The sequence below is a fragment of the Camarhynchus parvulus genome, chromosome 14, assembly GCF_901933205.1.
Source record: "Camarhynchus parvulus chromosome 14, STF_HiC, whole genome shotgun sequence".
Lineage (NCBI taxonomy): Eukaryota > Metazoa > Chordata > Aves > Passeriformes > Thraupidae > Camarhynchus > Camarhynchus parvulus.
The window spans coordinates 8,919,480-8,934,805 of NC_044584.1; the positions used below are offsets into that span (position 1 = coordinate 8,919,480).

The window sequence follows — 15,326 nt, forward strand, 5'->3', positions numbered from 1 at the left end:
TAACTTTGTTAGTTTGTGTTTGCTATTAAATTACGTTGAATAAAATGGGCGGCTGAAGGACATTTTTCAGCTCCATCCTGAAATGAGGTTCTTAATCCTGTTTCTGGCCCTGCCCCTGTGGGCCAGCCCACAGGGACAGAATCAGGTGTGTAAGAAGGGCAGCAGAGGAGTGTTTGTGTCAGCCACGGGCTCTGCAGGGTGAAGCTGCAGCAGAGTCGTGCCTGCAATGCCAGTGGGTTCATGTGCAGTGATTTTGGAGGCATCTCTTCAGGAGCAGGTTCTAATAATATTGACATCATCACAAGATAAGATCCAGGACTAGTTAAATCACAGCCTTGCAACTCAGTGCTCCTTTGAGGATTAGAAGAAGTCGCTGAGCTGTCACTCTAAAGCTGATCATGGACTTGTTTAACTATGTCATCCCATAAGACAGCCCTTTCAATTATGTCAACCTGTCTGCTCTCCCTAGACTCTAATTTTAGAGCAGCAGTAGCTAATATTCTTGGAAAACTGATCCACCTCCACAGATCTCTCCTCTCTGTCTGCTGCTGTTAACAGAGTAACCTGTGGGGAGATGGGACTGCTTTCCTTCCCCTCCTGTAATAAACCTAATAAAAATAGGTACCATTAGTTCCTTTGTGTGTGGTCTCTTTAAGACACTTATCTGAGCTGTGTAATGGAGATGTCATGTCTCCTCCACAGAGGGATCAGGCAGCATCACAGGGTCATTGCAATAAAAATAAAATCCAGTTTTAAGAGCCTGGTACGAAATTATGAGCTGAAAAGCAGGACATTGGGATTGGAGTTCAGAGACCTGGAAAAGGCAAATGAGAGCTGGAGTCACCCCAATGTTAACGCCACAGCAGTGGCTCTGCAGCTGCAGCAACAAGCAGGAGGACTGCAGGCAAGGAGGTGGCCTTGGGGACACCAGGGACAGGGACTCATCTGTGTCTTCTGGATGGTGTTGGGAGGAGTTTGGGGCACACAAGGCAGAGAGGAGGTGCATGGACCTGGCTGTCCTGGCCATGGGCATCTCTGTGCTGTGCTGCCATAAGCCAGGTGCTGGAAAGGGGACAGACAGAGAGACAGCACAGCCCTGGCTCCCCATGCATGCTGTGCCTGTAGCTGGCAGTGGTGTTGGACAGTTGTTCCCCTGCTGTACCATGAATTTCCTCTTCTGAGGGGTTTTATCCCCCCTTTAGGATGCAATGCAGGTCCTAAGGCAGACCAGGCTGGTGTGGTGGGGTGGACAGGGATGTTTAATACCCTGACAAGAGGCAATCCCATGGACTGCAGGGAGAGGAAGGGAATGACAAAGAGCATGGGACATGGGGAAAAGCAATAGGCCTCCTCCCATAAAAACTAGAAAGGAAGTAGAAGGGGTGGATGGGGAAAGAGGAGGCAGAGCCTCCATGCAGATACAAAGGAGGGAGGGGATCACCACCCGTGCCACCCAGTGTCACCATTCTGTGGCAAAGGGGCCCTTTGCAGATCAGTTATATAAAACCAACACTCCACAGGCTGCCAGGGAACGGTGCCTCCCCCAGACTCCAGCAAGTTACTTACACATAGCTTTCCTTTCACAAATCCATGTTGGCTGCCCCTAATCAAATTCTGCTTCTCAAGCAATTTCCCTTGCTAATTCCTCCCGAATCAGCCCTAACCCACCTATCCCCTTTGTCACTAAGCTAGCCAGCCTCTAATCACACACTGCACTGTGTGATCCTTCCCCAAGCAATACAGGGTTCTGCACTTCCCTCTGGTTCTCAGCAGCCTAACCTGTCAGGAGCCACCTTCTAAAAATATCACTAAAGACCTCAGCTAATTTCTAATCCTCGTTTCTATTAAGATGCCTGCCTGTACTATGTGGGTTTCCAGACTTGGGATTTACAGTCTTCGTTAAGAGCATCTAATCTGTGCAGAGCCATTTCTGTTGTTATCCACAAGGAAACTCCTCCCTTCTCCACCATAAAACAGGATCCCTTTGGCAGCAGCTCTCCAGCCTGCAGGGCACTCTCAGCCAGCCAGGGAACCTCTTCCTCGCTGCTTAGCTCACCCCACAGTTTTTTGGCAAGTCTTCCTGGGGAGATCATGGGGATCCCACTCCTCTCAAGCACTGGGTAGGTGCTTTGTAGGGAAAAAAAAAAATCAGCCTTCAAGCTCAGCAGGACACGTGGGGTTTTTTGCACCTCCCAAGATTTTAAGTTGTACAAGGAAGCTGATATATAATAGAGCCAAGCTCCTGAAGTAACTTGGATAATTTTACTTTCTCTTATTATTTGTATTTGGATGTTTTGTGCTGTTTCCTCTTCCATTTTAAAATTCACCTGTCACAAACAGCCAGAACCAACCAAGAGAAGAACGGTAGAAATGGGGGAGAGTGCCATACTCTGGCTGTCCCCTGCCCAGGCTGTCCCAGGGCAGGTTTTGTGTGTTCCCAGCGTGGATGTGGCACAGCTGTCCCAAAGACCCCAGACAGCAAACACCACAGTGGAGGAGGTGAAATCAGTTTACCCTTCACAAACCTGTGGCAGAATGCTCTGTCAGCTCAGTTGTTCTGTGGAGTAAGGGTTTATGTGAGGAGATTTGGTAATTTTATGGTTTTGGGAGAGAAAATTAATTGAAGAGTGGGCAGAGTGTCTGGCTGATGACATGGTATCATTTAATCCAGCAGGAATGTGCTGTTGGGAAGTGCTCCAAGCTGGCACCCACAGCAGGAGTCACATGAGTGCCACGTTGCTGGGTGACGTGGAAGGTGGAGCAGCGGCACATGCCACTCCTGGAGTTCAACAGCACAAAGTGGCCTGTGCAGGCAGTCAGCAGACGCAACCCCAGAGCTCCCCTTTGACCCCATGGCTCCACTGTGTGTCTGAGTCACACACCACAGCACTGTCAGGTGTTTTCTGGGAGAGCAGGGGCAGAACAACACTTTGTCATTTCTCAATCCTGTAGCAAATGCCATGAAATCACCAGTCCTCCTCTGCTCTGTGTGAAGCCAGCATTGTCACACATCTCCAAAGAACCATGTTTCTAAAACACACCTTGATCTCAAGGTGCCTTGTCAAAGTGAGACAAGCATTTAAAATAGAGACCAACTGGGCAAGTTTCTGGTCTCCATTACCAACCCCTGCCACCTCCACCCAGAACTCATCTCCTTGCTCTGCTACCCCAAATCTTTTCTCACCCCAGTGCCTATCTCCATTCTTATTCTTATTCTTATTCTTATTCTTATTCTTATTCTTATTCTTATTCTTATTCTTATTCTTAAATTTTTCTTAATTTTCTTAATTATCCCCTTCCCCATTCCCGCCCCCACTATTCCCCTTCCCATTCCCAGGCCCCGCCCCCGACCGTGACTCAGCCGCCCCCAGCCTCCCATTGGCCGCTGCCCGCGCACGCGCGGCGGGCGGCGGGGGCAGCGGGGCACGCCATTGGCTGTGGCGGCAGTGACGTCATGGAGGCGGGGCGCGGCGGGAGCGTGACTCAGCACGCGGCTGCGCTGACTCAGCGCCCCGAGCCGATAAAGCCGCGGCGGCCGCGCCCGGCCCGGGGTTCCGCTCTTTGTCACCGTCCCCGCGGCACAGCCGGGTCCCCGTGTGCCATGGAGCTGCCGTGGCTGGGCGAGCACTGCTCCGAGCGCTCCTGCAAACAGCTGGGTAAGTGCGGGCTCGGAGCGAGCCCCGAGCAGCGCCCGCCCTGCGGATCCGTCACGGAGGGCACCGGGGGCCGGTGATGTCCCCGAGGCTGTCCCGGCTGCTGGGGGTAGTGCCAGATAGCAGTGCTGCTGTGGTACCCCCTCAGCAGGGCTAGGGAAAGAGTGATAGCTGTTCATCCTATACGTGTTAAATCGTTAAGGAATGGCTTTTAAAGAATAACATGATTTTGAAACTGGGCTTTGCGTCTGTACTTCAGCTCTTAGCTCTTGACTAGTTGCTCACTAAGGTTTCTGCATTCCAGGAGCTCGTGAGGTGCTTATGGCTTGTGTTTGTCTTATGCTGCTGATAAAAAAAGGAAAACTTCCCACTCTTGCTCTTTAAATATTTGTGAAGAATGATCTAATCTCTATAGAGATAACTGGATTGTGGCTCGAAAAAAACTGCTTTAGAATTTATTTGTAGTCTTCTGTGAGTACCTTAGAGTTGTTAGCTTTGTTCCATAAAAATGTTTTCTTTTGTATTCTTCTCCCAGATTTCCTTCCTCTGAAATGTGATGCATGTGGGGAAGTGTTCTGTAAAGATCACATCCGTTACGATGACCACAAGTGCAGCTCTGCCTACAAGAAAGTGAGTTCTGTATGATGTGAGTCATAATGCACCCTGCAGATTTGCTAAGTCATTCATTAGGGCTGCTCTGAAACTTCACCTGTAATTTCAATAAAAGTGGATGGGAGAACCTCAAGATGCAAGTTAAAGATACATCTGGATTTCAAATATATAAAAACACGACATTTCAGAGGTCACATCTGCTAGATTCTATTTTTTTCACTTACAGTGCATCTTCCCAGAGAGGAGTGCTTTATATTTCAAGTAATGTATTGTGGTCTAAAATTTTCTGGGGTCCAAGTCCTGTAAGTTGAAGAACAACAAACATGAAACTACAGAAGAAATAAATAGAACAAGTGGGTCCAAACTTTGATCTCTGGCCTGTACTTGGGCTTTGAAATATTCAAAGGCTGTAATTCCAGAAAAACCAAAAGGATATTTAAAGTCAACTTACCAAATACATTGCTACAATTGGTTTGGCAAAGCATTTCTGTGTGGTTTTTGGACAGGGATTTGCAGTTACTGCTGTGAAGTGTATCTTTAAAAGCATTGGCAAATGGGAACATGAATCATTTAGGATATATATAGGAATATATTTCTACTATCTGTGGGTAAGAGAGGGGGAAGGACGTAAAATAGTGTTGGACTTGTAGTGGTTGGACTTGATTATCTTAAAGGAATTATCTTTATTTCAATCTAAACAATTCTTTAATTCTATGATGCTGATCTGTGCTGTGTGTTTTTAGAATGTGCAGGTGCCAGTGTGTCCCCTCTGTAACACACCTATCCCAGTGCAGAGGGGAGAAATCCCAGATATTGTGGTTGGAGCCCACATAGATAAGGACTGCAAATACAACCCAGCACAGCAAAAGCAGAAGGTAAGAAAACTGCTGCTGAAGTCTGAGCTGCCCTCCTGTGCCTTCAGCTTGGTCGTGGCTCACAGAAAGCAAACATTGCCAACTCCCTGTCCTCTCTTACTCAGATCTTCACAAACAAATGCACAAAGCCAGGCTGCAAAAGGAAAGAGATGATGAAGGTGGTTTGTGAACAGTGTGGTGGCAGCTTCTGCATAAAACATCGGCATCCTCTGGACCATGACTGCAGAGGGGGCAGCCAGCCCATCTCCAAGGCAGGGTGAGCAGCACTTGGGGTACTTCAGCTCAAGATGAGGTCTCAGGGCTGGTATCAGGCTTGGTGGGGAGCTTGGACAGACAGGAATTCTGGAAGCTATTGGTCATGTCAATAAAATAGCCATGATTTCCTCTTGCATCTCAGGCTGAATTTCTGACGTGTCAGCCTTAATTTCTGAGCCAAGAGAAAAAGCTTGTCAAACGTTTTCCTGGATTTTCAAGCTTACCTGTGTCAGTCTCCTAACTGAGAACAGGCACTGGCCAACTCAAGCACCCTTTGGGGTCTGGGTCCACATATTAGAATCCTAAAGCTCTGTCCAGAACCTCGAAGTAACCAAGAATAATCAATACCCTGACAAACCAAGTTTGAACTTAATGTTAATAAAAAAAAAAAAAATCTGTCTTTTGCAGGCAGATGTACCTTGACTGTTCTGTGCAGTAGGACTGTGAGATTTGTGTGACAGATGCAGATGATTAAACAGGATGGAAGAGTGAAAATACAGAGTGCATAGGTGCTGAGCCTGGTTGTGTTTGTTTGTAGATATGCAGCTCTGATGAGAGCATCTCATCCCACCCTCAAGTCCCCGGGAGCAATTGGAGTGCCATCTAATGGGAATCGGCAGCACAACAGGTATCAGGAGAAAAGACAAACCAAAACCGGGCTGTGGCAGTGCCACTGTCACACCTCTGACTGCTCTAGAGCTGGTGGCTGACCTGTAAATGGTGTTGGGAGTGCAGTAGAGGGGCTCTGACAGCACAGGTAAATCCCTGCTCCTCTGTAATGGAGTGGTTAAAGTGCCCTCATAGACACAAGCATTGGGATATCAAATTGTATCTGCAGGTTGCTCTCCTACCTGCTCAGTGACAGGTTTGGCCAAGTTCTGGGAAAATGGTGTGTCATCAGAGTGAGGAAAGCACAGCAGGCACCTGAATTAAAATAAATAGCCCAAGCCCTTCCCTGGCATGTTGTAGCTTCATGTGACAGAAAGTTCCAGTTGTGCAACCCTTACAGTGCATTTTTATGTCTTACAGGTGCAGATAGTAGAGGCTCTTCACATCTGGATCAAACCTTTAAAATGAAGTTAATATTTTCTCTCTCTGTCTAAATTTCTATGCAATTAACTTATTTTTGTGTCATAATTTTGTATGCATTCAATAAACTGTTACCCTTTCCAAGCCAATGTTATTTGTTCCTATATTTTAAATAAGAACTTTAATATTATGAAAAATATTTGATGTAGGAAGTGAGATGATGGTGGTCGGTAGAAGATTACAGTTGGTATGAAATACAGGTAGACTTGCTTAGGTCATGCCAAGCCTGAACTAGGAATCTCCCAAAATAAAAATGTGAAATACAGGCTACTGTCATATGTTTCAATCCTTTTTGGAAGTGTTCTGGCTCTGCATGACAAACAACATAAACATCATGAAGCTTCCTCTTGGTTTCTGAGTGTCATTGGAAGACCTTTATTTATAGAGCCAAACCATCTTTTTTACAGGTCCTTTTTCAGGTCCTGTCTGAAGGCTGGTGCTCACATCACTGCTGGTGCAGTACAAGTCTTCATTTATTGTCCTCTAGACAGAAATTTAGATTTGCAGGAATATATTTTGTGGTTTCAGGGAGAAAAAGAAGCCAGAGAAAGTAGCATTAACTGTGTCTTGTGTGATGAGAATAAGGCAAAAATACAGCATTGTTTAGGGAGGCTGCTCTTGCTGTCTTCCTGAAAAGCTTAAACAAATGAAGTCATGGCAGATAATGCTCCATCTATTATCCTGATCAGCTCTCTTGGCTCTTTAAAACTGCATGAGTATCCAGCTGTTTAGCTTGGGGCCTGAAATATTATAGGTTGATGAAATGGAAATGTGCTGTTAATGAACAATGCTAATTCCCCAGATGGGATCTAAGTAGACCTCTCATCCAGCTAATTGTGAGAAAAATGCCAGGGCTTTCTGCTGGTGTCAGGGGGTCAGGACCTCAATTTCATGTGTCACTGGAGCCATTCCTCTGCATGCTGGGGCTTCTGGGCTGCAGTGTTGGCTCAGGGCTACCTGGAGGGAAATTGCAGCCCCTCCAATGCCCTGCAGTGCTGCTGAGGAGGGAGGAGAAGCACTGTGCAGAGCAGTGCTGAGCTCCCTGACCTGGGAAAAACCATCTCTGCTGATACTGTAAGAGATGGGAGTGCAGTTAGTGCATGTGCTTTGTACACCCTTGGGGGTGCTGCAGGTGTGCAAAGATTGTTGTGTCTCTTTTTGAACGGTTTAATCCTTGGGGTGGGAATGCTGCCTGAGGAGGAAATGTGGATTTAGGGTCTCTCACAGGGACAGCACTAAACAATCAACACCTTGAGTCACAGGCCTTTCCTGAGAAAGGACAGATGTCATTTCTGTGCAGCACAGAACAAATATCTGTGCTATCCCATTTAATGTTTGACCCAGTGATTTCTCATCCTGGAGAAACTTTTGAAGAAGATCACAGCTAGCTGGTCAAACTGAACACGTAAAATAAATATGAGTTTCACTGATCACTCCACATAATCTGATTTTTTGCAATCCTGCAGGCAAGATCGTGATTTGACAGTATCTGTAATACTGTGTTCAACCACAGGATGTCACAATAGGATATGCAATAACACAATCTATTTTAGGAAGTCTAATATTGGAGTAAAAGCTCAAATTACAGCTTTAGTTTTAGGTTTAGCTTTAGTTTTTACCACCACCCTCTGATTATCCTGTGTGCCAATACCCTAACTCAGCCCTAGCACACTGCTGTATTTTGTATACATTTTATATTTTTTGAGAGTAATTTCTAACCAGCACCCATTCCCAAGCCATGCCATGCACCCCAGTGGTGCTTTGGGAAGGGAATTCCAGGTTCTGACCATGGTATGAGGACACAGCCCAGGGGAGAGAGGCTCTCCCAGCCCAGCAGGGATGGCTGGGGGCAGGAGGGCACCTCGGTGTGGGGAGGAGGAGGAAGAGGAAGAAAGCAGAGGTTGTCTCTTCCCATCAGTGCCTGCAATGCACAGGGATGTGTTGGCCACCAGCATCTGCTCCCCCATCCGGCATCTCAGGGATGCTGGGATCCAAGCAAAGGGAAACAACAGCCCTGTCTTAGGTTGTCCTGAAAAATAATGTGTCTACGTGTGTGTATGTGGTAAAAATTCTGTCCCTTAAATTACCAAGGGGACTTGGAAAAGTTTGTGCATGGGGTATTTATAGAAAATGAAAATATGGAAACCAATTTGCTTCCTGGAAATTGTCCTCGGAGGTGTTTTTTCCATCTGTCAAACCACAACCTTGGCTCTTCCCATGCATTGCACCAGACCCATCGGGATGCAGGTACTGATGCCTCACACTTCAGCATCTGTTAGGATCTGGAGCCTTTAGGACCTGCGAGCTCAAAGGGATCAGAGAGCCGTTCTCCAGAGAGCCACAGCTCTGTGTCCGCAGCGGGGGGGTCCCTGCCAGGCCCTGAGGGGTCCCTGTCAGGATGCAGGATAGGTCCCTGCCAGGACACAGGACGATCCATGCCAGGCCCCGGGGGGTCCCAGCAAGGTACGGATGGGTCCCAGCAGGATGCGGGTGTGTCCCGGTCAGGATGCGGGCGGATCCCGGCCAGGCCCGGCTCGGTCCCGATTTCGGGACTCTCCCAGGCCAAAGGGCGGGGCCACAGGCGGAGCTAGGCGCGGGAGGATGACGTCACCCGCGCCGCCAGAAGCCGGCGCAGCGTTCTGCAGCACACGTGTTCCTCATGGGCGCTTTAACGCCGAATGCTGCTTCCTATTGGCCAGCGGGGTGATTGACAGATCAGCAGCCAACCAGATGCCGCCATTCTCCCCGCGTAGCCAATGAGAGGCAGGGGGCGGGCGGCGGCGCCAAGCGTGCGGCTCAGTTGAATGTGCCGGGCCGGCGGCTGCGGGAGGTGCGTGTGGGACGGGCGGGGGGCGCAGCCCTGGGTCTCCCCGGCGTGGCGGCGGCTCCTCCGGGGTCCCTCTGCCAGCACGGCGCTGCGGGAGGGACAGGGAGGCTCGGTCCGGCCTGGGCTGGCCACATGCGCGGCGGTGGCTGAGGGTTCGCGTTGGGATGTGCGGGGGGGTTTGCGTTGGGAAGCGAACCCGGGGGTTGTGTTGGGAGGTGAATCCAGGCTGGGAAGCGGAGCCGGGTTCGTCTGCAGGGCTGGCTGTGGGCTGGGTGCCCTCCCGGGCCGGGCACGGCTCTGCCTCACACGTGCCCGGCCTGGCTCCGCTATCCCGGCGGTGCCGAACCCTTCCTTTGGCAGCTTCTGTTCTATTGGGAACCTCCCGACGTGGGCTCGTGGGTTGTTTTATGTTTCAGTGTGTATTTCAAGGTAAATGTTTGTGATTGAGTCGGTATTTGCCTGTGTAGTGAAATTGACGCTGAAATTGCCACTGAAAGTGACAGTGTTCGGCCAACTGGGGAAAGCCACTTAAATCCGGCGTTCTGGTAAAGAAATAATACGGAGTTACACCTTGACCTGCTTTCAGAGTGTTGACTGCAACTCCTGTTCATGTTCACCCTTGTTTCAGTCTAACATTAAAGATAAAGCTAGTGAGACAACTCTTCAAGCAGAGCTTTGCCCCGTGTTAACCTATAGGAAAACAGAAAAAACTTGCGGTTTAACCAGAACTAGTGGTGTAAAAATGTTTAGTAATCAAATAGCCTTACATTTTGCTTTTGAGCGCACGCATATGCATATTATTGAGATTATTAGCAGTCATTTGAATGTATTTTGAGATGATGGGGTGTTATCTGAGGTAGGCAGTTGATCAGACAGTTCGCTGTGGTGTGTTCTAACCTGCAGAAAGCACAGCCTAAATGATGGGGAATTCCTACCAGGAATATCACTGGGGCATTTTCCACAACAGGGCCTCAGAGGACAAAAGGTGTGGAGATTCCTACAGGGGATTGGCATTTGAGTTTTACAGTACCTTAACTACAATGTATTCCTAAAGGAATACATGAAAATTCTCCAAAATTAATCAATGAAATCAAATTTCAGTGCAGACATACATTTCATAGTTAGGTAGCCACAAATAATTATCATACCAGTGTAGTTATAGTATAACTGTCTGTATATGAGACTGATATTTAATATTAAAAAAAGTTCTAACTGCAGTTTGATGATTTCTGTTACAGAACAGCATTTTAGAATGCCGAAAATGATTGTGGAAAAAAAAGAAAAGAAAGCAGAAAAAAGAAAAAAGCTGAAGGAAGATGTGGCCCAAAAGGATGAGCTGGAATTGGAAACCAAACCAAAGAAGAAGAAGAAGCAGCAAAAGCTGCAGGTTTGGCTCTTTAATTCAATATAAAGTGGTTTTATTGTTGCTGTAGATTCTGTTCTGAACATGAGTTGGATTCAGTTGCAGTGATTCCTTGGATGCAATATTCCTAGAGTGAAAGCTAAAAGGAAATGATAAATTAAATCAAAGCTGGGTACAATCATAACAGGCAGAAAGGTGATTTCAGTTTGTTTTGGGTGTTTCTGTGAAAAACAGAGAATGGATGTGGGTGAAAGGTGAGCCAAGTGAGGAGCTGTCATATGGCAATCCCAGTGCAGCTTCAGCCTTCATGTGATCCTGAGTGCCTGGGAAAACATGAAAGATGTTTTCTTGGAAGTTCTCCTGGTTTTTGGACAGAATGTCAAGTGGCCAGAAGGTGTCAGCAGTCTCTTTGTATTCCTGAAAGTTTTATGAATTATTTTATGAGAATAAAATTAGCAATCTCAGTATGTTACTTAAGTAGGAACTTGGAGTTGGAACGGGTTTTTATGGGGTTGTGGGTTTTTTTTGTTGTTGTTGTTTTTGTTGTTTGTTTGGGGTTTTAAGTGGTGGAAATTATGCATATTTCAAGGACAATGCAGTTCTGATATTCTTAGTGGTCACTGTGGAATGAGAATCAAAGAACTGTAAAACAATTTAAGAAGTAGAGAGGGAAAGCAGGTTTTTTTCCTCAGGAATTCTTGAAGATCACCTCAAGAAGCCATGGTCTTAATTCTCTTACGTTTCCTGGCCTAGCATAAAATATATGTGAAAGCTGCTTCTTACTTCCTTTATCATGACATGTGCATCTCAATGGAGCTCATATAACTAAAAATTAGTGCTTATTTTGTTATTAGACTTTATTTCAGCTCATTGGCAAGAACACATTTGAAGAACTCTTGCATTCATAAGTGTCTCTAAGTATTGCACTTAAGAGTTTGGGAAGCTTAATATAAAAAAGCCACCCTATTGGCAGAAGCTATTCAGAGGACTGTACAGTTTTGATCTCAGCAGAAATGTTCCTAAGTAAGAAAAAAATGCATCTTTGTCAAAGCAAAAATAGGAAATTTTGTCTTTATAGCTTCACAAGAGGGAATGTTTCTCTTTATATACAGACTGTGGATTTGCTGTGCTATAATTGAGTGAAAATATTTGTCCAGGACAAAACAGTGTGAAATTAAAATGTCAAAATGAGAATTTTATTGCCTGTGACAATCTATAATTTCATGTAAAACTGCCAAACAGCCAAGGTGGGCTTCAAGTCCTGGCTGGTGGGGCCTTTTTGAGCCATCTGATGTCCAGTGTTCGGTTCTTAGAACACCCAGATGAGTTTTGAGGGCTGTGCAGACTGTAGGACTGTGAAAAAAAGAGCAAAGAGTGAGGAAAGAGGAACCCTTAATGCTGTTAGGGAGCACCACTAAGCACAACAGTTCTTGGAATCATAAAAGTTGATGCCAGTGGGTGGCTTGAACATGTATATAGTGAGTTTTAGGGAATGCCATAAAAGGTCCATGACAAACCACTTCTTGGCATCAGCTTTATAAACTGTAACTGTTGACAGAGGAAAGTCTAAGTTAATAGACCACTTCTTTTTTTAATTTTATTTTTGCAATAACTGTTGAGAATGAAAAATGCGAGGCAGATCTTAAACAATTTTGCTTCAGAAGTGGTTAAAAAAGTTAATTGCTTGGCAGTTTGGTGGTTACTCAGTGTAAGTACTCCCAGCTTTGTGTGCAATGTTTGGTTAAGGCACACTGGCATTTATGCTTTAAAGGGATTTTGGTCATCAAATCTTGTCAACATGGAAAGTGTAACAGAGAACAAGGTAAAAGTGCTCTGTGTGAACAGGAGGATCAGGAGGGGCTCTGGGGCTGTGCTCAGTCAATGAATGGTTCCAAGTAAGAAATTTGGAACAAAAGTTAGGCAACTGCTGAGGAGGCTTATTCTGCACCTTTACTTCCTTTAATTTGATTTCTGTTACTTTAAAATAAGCCGGAATTTTGCTAGATCTACAGGAATTCCTGACTCGTGGTGCCTGCATTCTGATGAGCTTGATTGTTTTTTAATGCAGTAACTGAATTAAAGGAAACTTCCTGGCATTCTGAAAGTAAGGATGGGTAGGCTCCAGTTTTTCCTAAGGAGCCTCATGTGGGGCAGAAAGAAGGCAGAGTTTTTGGTGGGACAGAAGTTTCACTGGTTCATTAAGTCATGTTCCTGTGATTTACTTTTTTTTTCTTTTTCAGTTCTAGTACAGCAAATTTAATCTCCAAAGTGGAAAATACAAATGTCTAATTGATTTTGTTATAGAGCTGGAGGCAGGTTGAGGTGTGTTTTCAGTGACTGGATTTAGTGTACACTGATCATTCCTTCCAGAAATTTATTTCAAAAATTCTCACCAGCCTTAGACTAAGGCTTTTTTCCTTGGGACAGCTTGACCTTTCAGAGTAATCTTGATGTTTTATTGATTTTCATCTACTCAATTTCTTCTGTTTACACAAAATAGCATTAAGCAATTCAAGCCATATGAATGTTTTCGTGAGTGATCTTAGAACCACACAGCTGTAAATATGACATCTCCAGTGGAGCTGAGTTTTAGAGTTTAAATATGTTTAAAAACTTAATTTAGCCTTTCAGGTTTTTCTGACTGATTCTCCTAATGTTACTCTTCTATTTACTTGAAACAATCACACATATTAGATTTTTTTTAATCACTAGACATTAGTTTTACATTTTTTATGATGACTTTTATACTAACATACTTATATGTTGAATATTATCTTATATGCTAACATACCTATATGTTGATGAAATGGAAATGTGCTGTTAATGAACAATGCTAATTGCCCAGATGGGATCTGAGTAGACCTCTATCAGAGTGTTTAAGTTTTCCCTTTCAAACTGTAACATGGGTGTGAAGAAAAGAGAATTAAAATGTGCCATCTAGACCGGTGGTTTGAAGCCGACTATTGGCTTCTTAGGTAACAACTGCCTGATGTATCTTTTTTGAAAAGTTGGTTTTGTTTCAGATCTCTGAAAAAAAGAAATACAATATTGTTAATGTGTCAGCTTGCAATAACAGAACCCTTAAAAGTGTTTCTTTGCAATTACCCCCATTTTGCTTCTGATTGTGGATTTCTTCAGACTCTCATCTGCCTCAATGGCACAAAGCTTTCTGGAGCAGCAGTCCTGCCAGTTGCAGCTCTGTGGGTAGGGAACAACGTGTGGCTGCTTTGTTTCCCAGGGCTGTTTGAGTTCTGCCCAGAGTGAGTTCTTATGTGTCAAAGGATTGGTCATTTACGGGCAGCTCTCGTTGCTGCAGTGCTGTTTGCAGAGCTGCTGGCTTTCTGCAGAACAGTAGGAAATTCTTTCAGAACAGAACATCTATTAGGCAAGATTCAAAATTCATAATCCATAGAAAACAATATTAATTTCCTGTTCCTTCCCAATTTAGTCTGGTGAATGTTGTAACTTCAAGGAAAATGATGATGACTAAGGGAAGATCAATCTTTATAAATCAAATCCCCTTGTTCATGGTTAAAGGGTACTTTTGGTAATGCTCATACAGCTAGTGGGTGTTTCCCTGTACTTCCTTATCTCCAGCATTGCAAGTGGTTGGAGGAGGAGGAATCAACATTTTCCTCAGATAAAGGCAGGATCAGTGGGAAAGGAATTTAATTTCTGAGATTCCATACAGATACTACAAACAATGGCAAATAAACAAGTAGCTCATAATGTTTCTTTCATCAAAGTGTGCAGGTGCCCAAACAGTAAGATTTGTTTACTAAATGGAAAAAGGCAAAATTTGTAAAGAAAGTGTTTTTTGTTTGGCTTTTTAGAGGTTATCATAAAGAGCAATACAGAATATTTAAGCTGCAAAGCAAACCACAAAAAAAAAAGATTCTTTAAAACCACTGGTTGGAAAACCCTGTAAAATTGTTTAAGCTGTAGAGATAAACATTTTGGGCATGAGCTCGGTGGAATAACTGGGAATGCTACTTTGATATGATCTCTAATGCTGCTTGTAATCAGGTAACTGGGGTAGTAATTTGAATGTTTAATGAATGCAAAGCAGACATTGGTGCAAACTGATCCAGCAGATACTGTAAAGCTATCATCAGACAGTGTATTTATTTGTTTGACAACCCACTAATTCATCCCAAAGCCTGTTCTTGAAATAATGAGTTGTGGATGATTTGCAAACAAACTCAGTAATCCTTTATTGTTCCCTTAATTTATTTTTCTAATTAATGGGAAGCTTATCTTGTAGCCATCAAAATAACTTGGTTTATATTTTCCCATCCTAAAAAAATGCCATGAAGTTAACAACTTAGTGTGATGTTGGAGGATTTTCTTCTGATTACCAGGCCACCAATATTAACTGTATTTTATATACATTAAAAGTATATTTTGGAAACTGCATTGCAATTCCACTGTCCACTCTTCCTGCACTTGTTTGGTTTTGCTGTAATTACTTAATCCTCTGTTGTAAGCATTCGTGTTATCTGAGGTTACTGATTTTTGTTCAAGGATTATGTAAAAATCTTAAATATTAAAATTAAATCTTAAATATTAAAAGAAAAAAGGAAATACATTCTGAAAAGTTAATTTTATTTAGCTTAACTTCCTAAAATAAGACTCTCATTTCATACTGGGTT

The 15,326-nt window shown here is 44.4% G+C and overlaps 1 protein-coding gene across 3 annotated transcripts; it reads left to right on the forward strand.

Moving 5' to 3' along the window:
* The first annotated feature begins 3,467 nt into the window (after positions 1–3,467).
* On the forward strand, positions 3,468–6,573 carry ZFAND2A (zinc finger AN1-type containing 2A). Of its 3 annotated transcripts, XM_030958271.1 has the most exons (6): positions 3,468–3,656; positions 4,189–4,283; positions 5,009–5,140; positions 5,245–5,396; positions 5,934–6,023; positions 6,425–6,573. In XM_030958271.1, the coding sequence occupies exons 1-6, from the start codon at positions 3,602–3,604 to the stop codon at positions 6,432–6,434; spliced, it is 534 nt and encodes a 177-aa protein (XP_030814131.1). In that variant the 5' UTR covers positions 3,468–3,601; the 3' UTR covers positions 6,435–6,573. The 3 variants fall into 3 exon arrangements, with proteins under 3 accessions (XP_030814131.1, XP_030814130.1, XP_030814132.1); XM_030958270.1 differs by lacking the exon at positions 6,425–6,573 and having other exon boundaries at positions 5,934–6,313; XM_030958272.1 differs by lacking the exons at positions 5,934–6,023; positions 6,425–6,573 and having other exon boundaries at positions 5,245–5,400.
* The last annotated feature ends 8,753 nt before the right edge of the window (positions 6,574–15,326 follow it).